General features: G+C 31.5%; 1 protein-coding gene across 1 annotated transcript in view; it reads left to right on the plus strand.

Moving 5' to 3' along the window:
• Window positions 1-17,766, plus strand: part of LOC143231323 (talin-2-like) — a 79,232-nt gene that overhangs the window by 11,506 nt on the left and 49,960 nt on the right. The window contains exons 2-7 of the mRNA XM_076465872.1: window positions 3,857-4,022; window positions 5,735-5,832; window positions 6,409-6,538; window positions 8,424-8,518; window positions 9,323-9,392; window positions 13,519-13,661. Of these exons, the coding sequence (XP_076321987.1) occupies window positions 3,887-4,022; window positions 5,735-5,832; window positions 6,409-6,538; window positions 8,424-8,518; window positions 9,323-9,392; window positions 13,519-13,661 (672 nt within the window). The 5' untranslated portion in view covers window positions 3,857-3,886. The remainder of the gene's footprint in view (window positions 1-3,856; window positions 4,023-5,734; window positions 5,833-6,408; window positions 6,539-8,423; window positions 8,519-9,322; window positions 9,393-13,518; window positions 13,662-17,766) is intronic.

Genomic DNA, 17,766 nt, shown 5'->3' on the forward strand with positions numbered 1-17,766 from the left:
ACTTTTGTGACCTGGATAATGAAATTTAGAAATTAGCCTATTTTCTATGTAAAAACGGACAAATTTGCACATTTTCATTTACATAAAGTTGAATAAAACAATATGTGAATCAAGATTTACATGTATTTATACTAAAGTTATACAAAAAATGTTTAGAAGTGAGTAGTTTTTCGAGATTTGCGACTGTAATGTAAATCACTTTCAAGTATCAGCCCCAAATACAGTCTCCCATCATGCTTTAGTTATAAACTTCCAGGTCACAAAAACAAAGTTTGAAGAGAAAATAGGTCTTTTCCATTTACTTTAGACATAAACAATTGGGAAATAACACTTTCTGTCCAGGAACAGGAAAAAGTAAAAATTTTTTTACATGGTGTTATCGGCTGGCTGAACTAAACCTCGTAAGATAGATCTTATTAGAAATGCAGACAAAAATATTACTAACAACAAGAGTGCCAATTTGATAAAACAGTTTATTCTAATCAATAGGTAATAATTAACTGTCTGTACTCATTACTGGGTCAGTTTCTAGTTCTGACAGAAGTTAGTTAATAACTGTACCTATGTTTTGCTCATCCTTTGGTTCATCTTAGTGTGAAAATGCAAACCATTGCATATAATTTTGCAAAGTGGTTCTTCTCTACTACCCAGAATGTTGAGGCTCACAAAGTGTGGACAGTAACAGTAAATGATTTTGAGATGTAAATAAGAGCTTATTACTGTTCTCTGTAATAGTGTTACTTGGATTAGTTCAGTACTTTAGTGAATTATTTTCAGGAAAAGTTAATACAAAAATAATGCAAGAATAAATATTCCTAAAGTTATGTTACTTTAGCAAAATTATGTATTCTCAAGAATGTTATGTTTTACAAAAATTAACTTACCAACACAAATGACAACTATTGGTCAGAAATTATATCCATCTGAATTGCCTAAACTGATACCAGACAACATTTTTATTTATTGACCAAAGAATTGTGAAGTTCAAAGAGGTCTTCTTTTGTAGCACTTTTATTAAATTTTGTTATAATAGGAGTAACAGTTTTTATTTAACTTTTTACCTGCTTGTACAGAATTGTGTCCCACCTAGCTCTTGGATTGGAAACATTAATAATGTATCTTTCTCTGTTTATCTGTTTCATGCATTAAGTTCATTACAGTGAGTGGTAAGCTTTCTTTGCTGAATGTTTAACTTGAAAGATAAGGTGATTGGTTTCATACATTTTTTTATATCTTCAAAATGTTTTCGTACTCAATTGTATAAACTGTGGAATCTGTCTGATTTTTCCTAAAATAATGTTTCGTACAAACATTTGAACTCTTCATTAAAATGGTTTGTACTGTCACTTAACATTTTCAGTTGTGTTGAATCTTCAAAGTCACAGATTGAAATATCATTTTGTTAAAATTAGTGATTGTAAAGTAATTTGAAGACTTGGAAGGAAAGAACAAAGTAGAAACTAAGAACAGTTTGACTCGCTGAAAAAAAAACCCAGTGCATAAAAAAAATATTGTTGTGTGTGACACTGATACATGTTTGTTAGGTTTCAAACCATGCATTTAATAATAACCCATTTCTTCAGTTGGTTGTCTTGTTGATCGAGGATTGTTTCCCAATCAGTAACAGAATTAATACCCATAACAGCCATTCTGAGATACGAGGATTGTACAGTCTCCACAGTGTTGATAAATATTATGATCAAATTTACAATTCCTGATCAGTTAGTCTTCATAAGTATATTAAACACCTCCATTTTAACAGTTGTTGGTGTTTTTCTCCCTAGGATGTAATAAAAAAACACCACAAAACATGAATCACTTTCTACATTCTAGTGGTACCTGATGTTTTCTCCCATTTGTCCTTGAAGTTCAGTGATATTTATAACCAGTGTGCAGTAGTTACTGCACTTGCTAAACTGTCTCACTTGAACACAGAATGTTTGTCAATTTTCATTCATGCTAGTTAGCAGCACCTAGGGTTTCTATTTATATAAAAATATGTCATTTCAAACTGGTTATTTCTTAAGCCTTAAAAAACCTCAACCAGGAGATAATGGAAAAGATATACACAAATTATAAAATTGTACAAGAAGCAGAGTCTTCTTATTTCTTTTTGTTGTTCTTGTCTGAATAAACATTATTTTTTATTGTGTAATAATAATAAATAAGATTACAACCATTTATGCAATAGTGAATAAGATTACAACCATTTATAATAATACTTCATTGATTCTGTATGAATGTTTTCCAACTTTGTTTACTCTGTATAGTGAACATCCTATAGTATTGGGTACCCTTTCTTATGTTGATAATAATGTTACTGTTTATACTTCATTTGATATTATGTTAATTTGGAGATATTAATTTAATAATATGCATGATATTATGTTAATTTGGAGATATTAATTTAATAATATGCATGATATTATGTTAATTTGGAGACACTAATTTAATAATATGCATAATATGTTAATATGGAGATACTAACTTATTCATATGTTAATTTGGAGATATTAATTTAATTATATACATGATATGTTAATTTGGAGATATTAATTTAATAATATACATGATATGTTAATTTGGAGATATTAATTTAATAATATACATGATATGTTAATTTGGAGATATTAATTTAATAATATACATATGTTAATTTGGAGATATTAATTTAATAATATGGATATATTAATTTAATAATATACATGATATGTTAATTTGGAGATATTGATATAATAATATTCATCTGTATCATTGTATTATCAAAGTTTTCTTGCTCTTGTTTCAACAGTTGTAGTTGTTTTACCATGTTTGTGAACACTAGGTTTGAAATCTTTGATGGACTTCAACTGTCTGTTGAGTGAAAAGATGACAACATATGCTGAGGCTTCATGATGTGTGGTTGCCTTTTCACTCAAAGACAGACTAAAGTTCTCAAAATTACCGTGTCGACTCCACTGAAACAACATTTCTGAACTCATCCTTAATCATGTTTATTGTGAGAGTTTATTTCTAGAACAGTTCAATAGTGATCTTTCAGTTCAGTCACAATAATAAATTAGAATAAGTAGAAGTCACAGTTAAAAAACTGATTCTAGTAATAACAACTTTACAACACCAGATTTTTTTCTTTAATTGCAAATTCATTGTCTTACTGAACACTTTCTTCAGAAGTGTTCCTCTAAAACAAACTGTAGCTCTTAGTATGGAGCTCCAGTTGGTTTATGTGTACCATTTTATTGTTTATTTAAACCAACTGAAGCAATCTGATGCCAGTTACAGTTTGTGTTTTAGTGGAATGTTCCTGAAGAAGATGTAGTGTAAAAGGTGTCCAATTAAATAAAAAAGTTTGATGTCAAAAGGTTGCTCATTATTTTTATGTCTTAAGGTGTTTCTTTATACACTGATATGCTACAGAGAAATTAAGTAAAGAAACTTATAACTCAGTATGTCTATGGATTTACAATGCTAAAATCAGGGGTTTGATTCCCCTTGGTGGGCTCAGCAGATAGCCCGATGTGGCTTTGCTATAAGAAAACACACACATTCAACACAGATGAAGGCTAATATATACTTTGATTTTTGTATTCAGCATTTTTTAGTATTTTGAGCAGAGTTAAAATATATTTGAGTTAAATAGACAATGTTTTATGGAATTGGAGTTTTTGTAATAAGTAGGCAATTCTATAAAAAATTTCATTTTCACTTAACAGATAGTTATAAAGACTTTACTTGGATGAAATGTTTTGTTATTTTTTGTTAGTTTACAGTCTGAACATTGTATGTGGAAACGTTAGTGCTTTATCCGTTTTCTAGCTTAGTTTTGTAAAGTTTTTGTTTAAATTTTCTGTTGTAGGTGTAGAAGAAAATAGAATACACTTTGAAGATGGCAACACTTTCACTGAAAATAAATGTTGTGGAGGAAAGTGTAATAAAAACAATGAAATTTAAACCATCTATGTTAGTTTATGATGCATGCCGAACCATACGGGAAAAAATATCTGAAGCCAACTTGGGAGAATGTAAGTTTAATATATTGTTTGAAATAAAAATTTCAAAACTTTTTAGTAAACAATAATTAAATTCAGGTATGTGTTCTAAAATGTTTCCATTTTATAAGTCACCTTTCACTTTCTAATTACTGTAAACCAAAAAAAGACCTGATAAGCAATACTGTATTGTTCTTCAACAATGTTTTAATTCATGTGTTAAAACTAACTGATATTATCTGTATGTTTCTGAAGTTAAAATAATAAGAAAGCTACTTTACAACTGAAAAACTTATTAAGACTTTCATTAACTTGAAATTAGAGATCAAATAACTTTATGAACAGATGGAGCCATCAAGGTAATAGAAGATTTATAGATGTGGCAAAGTTCAGGGTGAACACAAATAAATGGTGGGGTTTTGTAAGCAGACTGGTAACAAACCGATATTCCTCGTGCACTGAACTTTTGTTTATTTGATTCAACAACTGAAAAGTGTTTGTAGATACAGTTTTATCCATTTCTAAAGGTTTTTAAAACGGTATTGCACAACTTCACTCTGTATACCATTAACATCACAGCACATATTGTACTGATAGTTAATTTTTGTTCATATGTAGACAAGAATCTCTCATGTTAACACTTCCAGTTGTTCTGGTGATGTTTTGTCCATATGTGAGTTAAACCAGTAATCTTTTATTTGTACATGGTGTTCTTAACATGGCCTCACAGTGTGGAGGTTGAGATTCCATTTCTTCTGATCTGGTGGTTGGGGAATCTGGCATTCAGAGCCCTGCAAAAAGTTTTGAACCCCTTTTGTATGTCATTTTCATGTGTTGATCATTGTCGTAACTTGTCATTACACCAATTTCGCTGACTTCAGCTCAGCTGACCATAGAACACATGCTGCCATTTCTTGGATGGTACTCATTAGAACAGAACTCTGCAATACAAACCACAAAACTGTGTGGGTACATAAGTAAATGGATATGCATACAATACTGGGTATAGTAGTAGCAACACAATGACATAACTCCACCATTCATTCAGCGTGACAAAACCACATCATTCATTCAGTGTCCTGAAATCCCACAGTTCAGTCAATGGTACAAAGCCCCACCATTCGTTTGTGTACACCCAATATTATTATAATAGGCTTAAGAAAGTTAATAAATCAAAATTTACAATTTATTAATTATACACAGTTTAATTATCATCAGTCTTGTCAGTTTGTATTGTTAATTTACATGGGTCGTTATTTGAGAATATATTTGTATAGAGTGTGATAAATTTAGAGGTCTGTGGAATTTATTACTGGTGCTATAAGTGTTTTTTTTCAATTTGAATAACCTAATACATTTAATGTTTGTATATTTTCATTGTTTTAGTTTTAACAATTTCTGAATATTTAAATAATGTCTCAAAGGAATTGAACTAGGCTGTTGATAAGGCCCAAAATATTTGATACACATCACTGCAAAACTGTATAAACATTTTAGTTTAGTTGGATTACTTTTGTACTATCAGGTAGATTTTTATATTTATATGTACACACACACATGTATGTAATTAGACAGATACACAAATGAAATCATATTTTTTGTGTGCATATTTATGATATCGGCGATTCTGAAAAGCTACTTTACAGGTTTAAAAAGAACTTTACAATTTTAAAACTTACTTTAACAAGTTTAACCATTGGAAGTAAAAAAAAAACTTTTCAAATTATAATTTTTTTTTCCTCCAGCAAAAGATTATGGACTATTCTTGGCTGATGAGGACCCAAAGAAAGGAGTGTGGCTTGAATCTGGAAGGTCTTTGGAACATTATCTTCTTCGAGATGGGGTAAGAGTGTGGGATAAAATTAATTATCTTCTTTGTAAGTAAGATCTTTGGTTTACTGGGGTTAAAAACATTATACCTGGGAACATTTTAATCCTGTTTTTTATTAATATTTTAAAAATGTAAAAAATTAAGAACTTTCTCAGATTTCTTTTAACATTTAAATGTGTCATCGCTGATTCATTCTCAAAACATATAAAAGCTTATTAACTCAGTGTGGTTGTGTTGTTTTACCACTCACCAAGTTGTTTTATTTAGATAATACTTTCAAAATAACAAATTTATTTTTTCTCAATATTTTAATTTTTTTTGTGATTATACATATTCAAATATTAAGGTTTAGAGGGATTTATGGTCAGGCGTCAATCATTTTTTAAAAGTAAAGTTTTTTTAAAAATAAATTTCTTGTGTTAAGAATATTAGTTCTACATGACACAAGTCATAAATTTTCAGATGTTTAATGAAACTTTCACTCTATTTTCCATCCATAATTTAAGTATCATATTTTGTTTGTTTCTGGTCATTTTTTTCATTTTGGGATCGTGAAGATAAGCTAATCCTCCTTCTTCTGTCCAAAAGGATCTTCTAGAATATAGGAAGAAGAAAAGGACACTGCGTGTGAGAATGTTGGATGAATCAGTGAAGACTCTGAGAGTCGATGACAGTCAGCCTGTAGCAAATCTCATGGTCGTCATTTGCACAAAAATAGGTATGAGTGTATGAAACAACATCGGTTGGCAAAACTAATAATGTTCTTGTGTTAAGTTTATGAAGATACTTAATATCTAAACTCTCCAGCATATTTCATATCATGAACATAGATAACCACTTGTCTGTTTGCATGTAGATTGATCTGAAATTATATTCTGAAACTTCTCTTTTGTAGAAAAGTGTTAAATACATTTTCTGTTTTTTTAATGAATCTATGCAAAGGATTTAATTTTAGGATGCTTCATGTTTTGAAATTTTAAAATCAGCACAAGAAAAGAAAAACGGATAGCTGAAAAACTTGATATTTTAATGGATAGTACATTATTGGTTTTTAAACTATGAAACAAAATGTATTTTAATTAGCAGTATTTAATCTGAATTGCTTTAACCAAATGTTAGTAATAGTGGTGTTCACTGAGTGAACCTAATAACTTTAAGAAAATTATTTTTTTGGTATTTTAAAACTTTTATCTAACACCTGTATCATAAAACTATTTTACCCTTGCTATCAAATAAGATGCTAGATTCAAACAAGGTAGTACTGTTCTTCTCCATTATTTGCATCTGTTTTGTTCTATCAAGTCTTAAAAGGTTTTTTCTGAGTGGATTTTACTTTGTAATAAAACTATAAAATAAAAAGACTCAGAGAAATCTGAGTTTTAGGAATGATTCATTCTACTTTATGATTGTTGTTGACTTCTGATTGCTTTTATTTCTGTAGTAGGTCGTGTGCATCTCATTATCTGACATAAATTTATGTTTTTATTGCAGTTACCAGCATCAGAGTTGCATGTTTGTAAACCTTTGATATTGAATGAAGAGTATTATGTTATTTAGTAATGTCTTAACTAATGTGAAATCTGATGACAAGGAACTCGTATCTTAGAAAACGAAGTTAGAGACTGCTTCAGTGGGTATTAAAAGAAACCATGTTTTAAGAAGCTGATGATGACATAAGCTTGTTGAAACGATGTGTAACAGTTTCTTTCACCACCAATACAAGTCATATCTATAATTTATTTACTTTGTGAATTGTTGCTCATAGTGGGTATCATAATACATGACAAGTAATTTTGTTTACCATTTAATATTAAAAATGTAAGTGCTTATTTAAAAATATCACCATATTTCCTATAATAGAAGTATTGTAATCTGTAGTTTATTTTGTGTAAAGAACTGAGCAGCTTGTGTAATATTCTTTGAAAGTTAATAAAGAAGGCACACAGAAAATACTAGTATTTCCATTTTTTGTAGTATTTCTTCACCAGGTGATAGAAGAAGTGATCTGTGGTTTGTTAAACCTATTTCATTTCTGCATCTGATTAGAATATATCAAGTCCTTTCTGCTGTTTTAAACTGAATGACGTATCAATATGAAAATAATTTCCATTTTGCCATTTTATCTCCATATGGCCTAGTGGGTTTTGGGCCACATTATGACCCTTTGCTGAAAAGAAACTGTACTCCACACTTTGGAGCTGTCTGTGTTATTAGAGTAACAGTAAGTCTCATTATTTGATGGGAATAGCTTAAAATATGGGATGGTTGCTGTTGACTAGCTGCCTTCTCTCTAGTCTGTCATTTCTAAATTAGGGATAGTTAATGCAGATGGTCTTTACTGCATAGCTTTGCTAAAAACTCATGAAACAAGCTTCCAGATGTAACAAGCACTCTTCAGTGCTGCCTATTAGGATACAATCAGCTGGAGTATTAATGCAGTGATTCTGTTAAAATTAGCCATCAAATGAAATTCCTTTAATTTTATTTCTTATGCTACTTATTACATGCTTTAGTAAGGTTTAAAGCTGCATGTGTGTTTGTTTCTTTAAATATTGTTTTCACTTCTATTGGTCACAAAAGGCTTTGATTTGAAACTTCCACAGGAATAACAAACCATGATGAGTTTTCACTTGTGAGAGAGTTGGCTGAAGAACCAGTCAAAGATGTCTCCACCACAGGTACACTAACCCTCAGAAGGGTAAGTTCTTCATCTAATTTTGGAACTCAGAAACATCCTTGTCCTAACTAACTTTTGTAGACCTTCTTTGGTAATATTAACTGTGCCGGTGTGGTCCACATGTAGCACCATATTGTCTGTGCTGGTGTGGTCCACATGTAGCATCTTATTGACTGTGCTGGTGTGGCCCACATGTAGCATCTTATTGACTGTGCTGGTGTGGTCCACATGTAGCACCATATTGGCTGTGCTGGTGTGGCCCACATGTAGCACCATATTGGCTGTGCTGGTGTGGTTCACATGTAGCACCATATTGGCTGTGCTGGTGTGGTTCACATGTAGCACCATATTGGCTGTGCTGGTGTGGTCCAAATGTAGCATCTTATTGGCTGTGCTTGTGTGGTCCACATAGAGCATCTTATTGACTGTGCTGGTGTGGCCCACATGTAGGATCTTATTGGCTGTGCTGGTGTGGTCCACATAGAGCATTATATTAAGTAATGTTTTGTTGTATTTTTCATGCTGGAGCATTCAGTGCAAGGAAGTGACAAAATAAAACTGTAAAATCAGTCATTTATAGCGAATCCCAGTAACAGCTTGTGAGATGAGTAACAGTATCAGTGTTATTTTAGTTTCTGTCTACTTTTGTGACTCATATTTTATCAGGGAACTTGTTGGTTAGAAACTGATGCACGCACCACAAGCAACTTGGTGCACAAGTATTTTAGAAAAGTGTATTTGGAGAATAAAAAGTCACAAGTTAATAAGAGTAAGTGGTGTAGTTTGAAGTATAAATTACTTGAGAAATAATCCGTTTTTTATCAGGAAAAGAAGGATAAAGATAGAGACCAGAAAATGGAACAGTTGAAAAAGAAACTAAAAACTGATGACGACTGTAAGTCCAGACCAATAATTAGTTTATTGTTTCAATAGATTATTACTGAAATGTGTAGATTTATGTGACTTATTATTGTAATATTGTTCATGTTTTATTCTGTTTCATGTTTTTGTGTTTCTGTTCATTACTGTTTTAACTTATTTTTTTGTCTGTATGGTTATTAGTTCCATCATGGAGTCTCCTGGACTTCATATTGACCAAATGACCAGTTTCTCCACTGCGCTCATGTGGTTTTTTCTCAGCACTGGGGTATAAACCATATCACCCACAAAATAACATAGATAATTTATTTTTGAAGTTCAAACACAAAGACGTCATTCGTCCCTGATTTAGACTTTTGTAGAAATAACATTTTTTTATAAACATCTTTTCTTTCACTGCGTTAAATGTGTTCTTATCCTTCATTGTTGATCATTCAACTGTTGTTGCTCAGTTTGTTGAAGTTATCCCTGATTCTAAGTGACCATTAGAGTATACATTTGTTGCCTAGCTTCATGATGGCTATCTTCAAGGAACACTGTGTTCAACCTGTATGCTTTATGTATGTATTAACCTGCTATTATTATCATGTAAGTTTATATGGCTCAGGATGGCCAGTGAGTAAGGTTCTAATTCACCCCTCACACCAAACATGTTTGCCCTTTCAGCCATTTGAGCAATACAATGTAATGGTAAATCCCACTATTCATTGGTAAAAGAGTAGCCCAAGAGTTGGCAGTGAGTGGTGATGACTAGCTGCCTTCCCTCTTGTCTTTCACTACTAAATTAGGGACAGCTAATGCAGATAGCCCTCGTGTAGCTAAGTGCAAAATTCGAAACAAACTAAGTTTACATAAACATGGTGTATATTTTGTCACCTGCATCTAGATCTACCAGTCCAAAGATTCTGCTTCAAAGGTTAAACGTCGTGCCTCTTGACATTTCATTTCTTGATATATTCACTTTTGATGTTATAATATTGTCATTAAACTGTTGTTTCCATCTTACTTTGCAGAACTGAAACAAATTATCAGTAACGTCTTTTTTTTCCTTTTTTTGGTTTGTTACTTCTTTTGTTTATAAACTTTGTTCGTTGCCAAACTTCTGGCCAGATACTTTTGTTAATGACTTCCAAGATGGCAGATACTAAAATACTGTTGAACAGAGTGTGAAAGCTCACACACCTTTTTACTTTACTTTAATTTTGTTTACTTCATCTACCATCTTTATCTATACTGATCTCTGTGATGGTTACCCAGTTGAGTGTGTGTACTGATCTCTGTGGTGGTTACCCAGTTGAGTGTGTGTACTGATCTCTGTGGTGGTTACCCAGTTGAGTGTGTATACTGATCTCTGTGGTGGTTACCCAGTTGAGTGTGTATACTGATCTCTGTGGTGGTTACTTTGTTCTGTCTACATCATCTTGCTGAAATGAAGTGTTAGTTTTAACTGATGCTTGTTTTCAACCTCATCATTGATGGTTTTTATCTCAGAATGTACTATAAATGTTATAGTAGTGGGATGTACTGTAAATCTTAGGGTAGTCACTAAATGGTTTATTTGGAAGTTCCACTTCATTGTTTATATACTTCTTATCAGAAAGTACAAGTGCTAGATGGTTTACTTGTTTTTCTGTTGATGATATTGCGATTAACTTCGATTTTTTTCCAGAAACCTTCTGAAGAAGTATAGACTCTCTACCTGTCACTCATTGTATTTGCCTTGTTGAGGTTTAGTGGTGCTTAGAATTAATACCCACTTAAGTAGTTAGTCATTATTATTTGACGTGTTTCACTATACTTCAAATTGGATCAGACTAAACTGAACATATTGGCTTTCCACACTTGAAATTTGTGGTTTTTTTATTGCATGACTGTCTGTGTGGCAATTTTAGTGTTACCTCTTCTCTGAGGAAGGAGATGAATCTTCATCAGGATTTCTTCAGTAGTTGAAGGTGATTTTCCATATCGGGACTCGTAACTGACCTTGGGCGAATCTTTAATGAGCTAGTCCATTCTTAGTGTGAAGCTATGTTGGTATAGTTATCTTGTTGCTAGTTTCTTTCCCTGGTGAGCTTTCGTCTTATTCTCTAGGAGTAGCGTGTGAAGAATCCGGCTAATTTTTAATGACACAATTAACATATGTATGCCCAAAATTAATATTTTTATTTTAAAATGAGATTTGAAAAGATGATTGACTCTACTATGAAGATCACAGTTTCTTTTGCTCATATGTTAGAATTTAGAAAAAATGGTCAAATGTGGTTGGACGTTGATAAGAAACACATATGCCTAAACCTATTTTGACTACAGTTCTTCCTAAACCTATTTTGACTACAGTTCTTCCTGTAGAAAGGTGACTGTCAGGTAATATTTTTATATGAACAAGGATTTGTAGTTATTGGCTCTCTAAAGATGAGGACGTTACAAGGTCAACAAACATAGCTACTAAAATCTGTGTTGTTGCAGTATCAGCAGCTATAAATTATAGTAAACATGTTTCCATTTAGTTTCTCAAACAGTGACTGAACTTAGAATATTTTAGTTATGATGTGAAATAAGTTACATTGGATACTTTCTAATCTTGTATATTATTTAATATTTTATAATAGTGTATATTATTTAACATTTTCTTATCTTGTGTATCATTTAATATTTTCTTATCTTGTATATTACTTAACATTTTCTTATCTTGTGTATTATTTAACATTTTCTTATCTTGTATATTAGAAAATATTAAATCATATATTTGAGCAAATAAATGGCAGATGGATTTTAATTATAATAAATGCAAGATAATGGATGTGGATTGTCATCATTTGAATGTGAATAGCCTAGAGTGTTGTGAAAGAAAAGATTCTTGGTATAAAAGTTGATCAGTCTCTAAAGCCATCAAAACACCTTCCTGTTGCTAGTGGTTGGACAAATAGGATTTTAGATTGTATTTACAGAAATATTGAATACTAGTCTAAAGAAGTTATGGTTTCATTGTATAGGTTGCTGGTTAGGCCACATTTGAAATATTGTATTTAGTCTTGGGCTTCTTACTGCAGTAAAGACATCGAATTGCTGAAAAAGATTCAGAGGAGGGCTACCAAAATGGTGCCTGGGATGCAGGGGTTGTCATATAAGGAGAGATTATGATCCTTAGAATTGTTTTCTATGGAAAGAAAAAGAGTTAGTGAGGACTTGCTGGAAATGTTAATGGTGTAAATTATGTTGATTCATCAACATTTTTCATACTCAACAGCAAGAATTATAAAACTAAGGCACACAAATTTAGTACAGTAGAAGCCATTTTCAGCTAAGATAAGTTTATTTTTCAAATAGGTTGGTTGGCCTGTGAAATGGATTACCTTCAGATGTTGTGGGGCAGTAATTTTGAGTTTAAAAAAAGCTTAATAGATGTATGAATGATTAGGGCTAGCTGTATTAATAGATGTATGAATGATTAGGGCTAGCTGTATTAATAGATGTATGAATGATTAGGGCTAGCTGTATTAATAGATGTATGAATGATTAGGGCTAGCTGTATTAATAGATGTATGAATGATTAGGGCTAGCTGTATTAATAGATGTATGAATAATTAGGGCTAGCTGTATTAATAGATGTATGAATGATTAGGGCTAGCTGTAATAATAGATGTATGAATGATTAGGGCTAGCTGTATTAATAGATGTATGAATGATAAGGGCTGGCTGTACTTTTTTTCATTTTTAAATTAATTTATTCAGTAGAGTGAGTTTGGCTTAGAGGATAGGACAACTGATATAGACCAACAGATCAATAAACATTATGTTTTGTTATATCATTTAATGTTTTTCAAGTGAAGAACCAAACAGTTCCTCTTTTGTCTCTTTCTGACTTCTGTTTTTTTATCTATAAATCTTCTTCAAACCTCATAGAAGGAACTGTTTTCAACATGTGTAAAAACATTAGTACAGGTTACATTAATGACAAAGAATATTTCTAGATATTTTGAGGACTTTGTGAATATTACTTAGAACTCGGTATACACTTCGACATAATCATCTGTCGTACAATCATTTTATGTTATTTATGCTTTAAGGGAACTTTAATATTAATAGAATTATTCTCAGTTTATTGTTCAATCTTTTGTTCTGCCCCTCGTTTTTTAATGTAGTAAATTGGGTCGACCATTCAAAGACTTTGAGAGAACAAGGTATAAAAGAGGAAGAAACCCTCTTGCTACGACGAAAGTTTTTCTTTTCTGACCAGAATGTTGACTCCAGGGATCCTGTTCAGTTAAATTTATTGTATGTTCAGGTATGTGTGTGTATGTTTATAAACTGTGTGGTGTGTATTGGTTATCTACACAGGCATCTGTTCAGTTTTTACAATCATATGGTGTTTCAAATTTCAAAATTCTTATTTAAAAATATTAGATGTTATGTTTTAGTAATTGGTTGAATGTTAATGTTTATTTTACTGTTTGTAGGCATGTTCCATTTCATTTTGATATTCTTTTCATTGAACATTATTTTACAGAAAGGTATATGTGTGTGTATACTTCCTGTTTAAAGATATTTTAAATTACATTTTAGTGTCAATAGCATATTTTTATCAGAAGTTCCTGTTACTGATTGTCTTAGTTTGTGTCAGAACAAAAGAAAAAAACCTGTTGTAATAATAGTTCATTTATTTCTGTTTAGAAATTAATTTGTGCAGTGGTGCAATTCTTGTTAAAAAGTATTGGAATACACAGTGTGATTACATGTATGTTTGTATTTGTTTGGGTTGATAATCACACTAGGTTTTGTTGTTGTTCATTGTAATACACAGTGTTGTACCATGTAAGTTAGTATTTGTTTGGGGTTGATAAACACACAAGGTTTTGTTGTTGTTCATTGTAATACACAGTGTTGTACCATGTAAGTTTGTATTTGTTTGGGGTTGATAATCACAGTAGGTTTTGTTGTTGTTCATTGTAATACACAGTGTTGTACCATGTAAGTTTGTATTTGTTTGGGGTTGATAATCACAGTAGGTTTTGTTGTTGTTCATTGTAATACACAGTGTTGTACCATGTAAGGTTGTATTTGTTTGGCGTTGATAATCACAGTAGGTTTTGTTTTTGTTCATTGTAATACACAGTGTTGTACCATGTAAGTTTGTATTTGTTTGGGGTTGATAATCACAGTAGGTTTTGTTGTTGTTCATTGTAATACACAGTGTTGTACCATGTAAGTTTGTATTTGTTTGGGTTTGATAATCACAGTAGGTTTTGTTGTTGTTCATTGTAATACACAGTGTTGTACCATGTAAGTTTGTATTTGTTTGGGGTTGATAATCACACTAGGTTTTGTTGTTGTTCATTGTAATACACAGTGTGGTACCATGTAAGTTTGTATTTGTTTGGGGTTGATAATCACACTAGGTTTTGTTGTTGTTCATTGTAATACACAGTGTTGTATCATGTAAGTTTGTATTTGTTAGGGGTTGATAATTACACTAGGTTTTGTTGTTGTTCATTGTAATACACAGTGTTGTACCATGTAAGTTTGTATTTGTTTGGAGTTGATAATCACACTAGGTGTTGTTGTTGTTCTTGTAATAAACTGTGTGGTACCATGTAAGTTAGTATTTGTTTGGGGTTGATAATCACATTAGGTTTTGTTGTTGTTCATTGTAATACACAGTGTTGTACCATGTAAGTTAGTATTTGTTTGGAGTTGATAATCACACTAGGTGTTGTTGTTGTTCTTGTAATAAACTGTGTGGTACCATGTAAGTTAGTATTTGTTTGGGGTTGATAATCACACAAGGTTTTGTTGTTGTTCATTGTAATACACAGTGTTGTACCATGTAAGTTTGTATTTGTTTGGGGTTGATAATCACAGTAGGTTTTGTTGTTGTTCATTGTAATACACAGTGTTGTACCATGTAAGGTTGTATTTGTTTGGCGTTGATAATCACAGTAGGTTTTGTTTTTGTTCATTGTAATACACAGTGTTGTACCATGTAAGTTTGTATTTGTTTGGGGTTGATAATCACAGTAGGTTTTGTTGTTGTTCATTGTAATACACAGTGTTGTACCATGTAAGTTTGTATTTGTTTGGGTTTGATAATCACAGTAGGTTTTGTTGTTGTTCATTGTAATACACAGTGTTGTACCATGTAAGTTTGTATTTGTTTGGGGTTGATAATCACACTAGGTTTTGTTGTTGTTCATTGTAATACACAGTGTGGTACCATGTAAGTTTGTATTTGTTTGGGGTTGATAATCACACTAGGTTTTGTTGTTGTTCATTGTAATACACAGTGTTGTACCATGTAAGTTTGTATTTGTTTGGGGTTGATAATCACAGTAGGTTTTGTTGTTGTTCATTGTAATACACAGTGTTGTACCATGTAAGTTTGTATTTGTTTGGGGTTGATAATCACACTAGGTTTTGTTGTTGTTCATTGTAATACACAGTGTGGTACCATGTAAGTTTGTATTTGTTTGGAGTTGATAATCACACTAGGTGTTGTTGTTGTTCTTGTAATAAACTGTGTGGTACCATGTAAGTTAGTATTTGTTTGGGGTTGATAATCACATTAGGTTTAGTTGTTGTTCATTGTAATACACAGTGTTGTACCATGTAAGTTGGTATTTGTTTGGGGTTGATAATCACACTAGGTTTTGTTGTTGTTCATTGTAATACACAGTGTTGTACCATGTAAGTTTGTATTTGTTTGGGGTTGATAATCACATTAGGTTTAGTTGTTGTTCATTGTAATACACAGTGTTGTACCATGTAAGTTGGTATTTGTTTGGGGTTGATAATCACACTAGGTTTTGTTGTTGTTCATTGTAATACACAGTGTTGTACCATGTAAGTTTGTATTTGTTTGGGGTTGATAATCACACTAGGTTTTGTTGTTGTTCATTGTAATACACAGTGTTGTACCATGTAAGTTTGTATTTGTTTGGGGTTGATAATCACACTAGGTTTTGTTGTTGTTCATTGTAATACACAGTGTTATACCATGTAAGTTTGTATTTGTTTGGGGTTGATAATCACACTAGGTTTTGTTGTTGTTCATTGTAATACACAGTGTTGTACCATGTACGTTTGTATTTGTTTGGAGTTGATAATCACACTAGGTGTTGTTGTTGTTCTTGTAATAAACTGTGTGGTACCATGTAAGTTAGTATTTGTTTGGGTTGATAATCACAGTAGGTTTTGTTGTTGTTCATTGTAATACACAGTGTTGTACCATGTAAGTTTGTATTTGTTTGGGGTTGATAATCACACTAGGTTTTGTTGTTGTTCATTGTAATACACAGTGTTGTACCATGTAAGTTTGTATTTGTTTGGGGTTGATAATCACAGTAGGTTTTGTTGTTGTTCATTGTAATACACAGTGTTGTACCATGTAAGTTTGTATTTGTTTGGGGTTGATAATCACATTAGGTTTTGTTGTTGTCATTGTAATACACAGTGTTGTACCATGTAAGTTTGTATTTGTTTGGGGTTGATAATCACACTAGGTTTTGTTGTTGTTCATTGTAATACACAGTATGGTACCATGTAAGTTTGTATTTGTTTGGAGTTTATTATCACACAATGTGTTTTTTTGGTTTGTTCTGATCACAAAATGTTATGTGTGTTTGAATAGTAACATAGTATGATTTTACACATTTCTTACAAACATAGTTCGGAAGAATTTTTTAAAGTATATTTACAATTTATAATATTGTTTTATTTTTCGTTGTTTTAAACCTTTATTTATGTTTACATTTATGATATAAATGTCTCCTAATCTTTTTTGGACCTTTGAGTGAAATATGAAATATAGTTTATTGTAGACCATTATAGAATATCATGTGTGTCATAATGCATATTATATACAGAACCAATGGGTATATATCAAAGCACATTATGCAAAGAAGGACGTCACTTTTATGTGACACTAAAACTTATATTTAAAATGCTACCTGGAGAATTGAATCATATTATTTTCAAAGTGAATGCTTGTGAGATGTGTGTTAGAAATTAGAATTACTTAATTAAATATGTTCATTAGCAATGTGGTTTTCACAAGATATGTTTTTTTAAAAGTAACTGTGTTTATGCAGATATGTGTTTGTTTTGTGAAGCCATAAGTTTATGAACTTTACAGTTTCAAATGTATGGATGATGTGAACATTAATGTATAATAATGCTTTACTTACAAACTAAGGTACGAAAACATTTTGAAGTTGGTAATAATAATTATGCTTTACATATACAAAGTAACTCAAAGTCAAATTTTAGGACTGAAAGATTATGTACAGCAATGTTTTTTACTTTTGTATGTATCATGTATGGTAATTAACAGGTGTTTTTAACATTAGCTACAAATCACATTAACATTACAGTTGTTATAAATTCTTGAAGGAAAA

Source organism: Tachypleus tridentatus, chromosome 11, assembly GCF_004210375.1.
Source record: "Tachypleus tridentatus isolate NWPU-2018 chromosome 11, ASM421037v1, whole genome shotgun sequence".
NCBI classification, from domain to species: domain Eukaryota; kingdom Metazoa; phylum Arthropoda; class Merostomata; order Xiphosura; family Limulidae; genus Tachypleus; species Tachypleus tridentatus.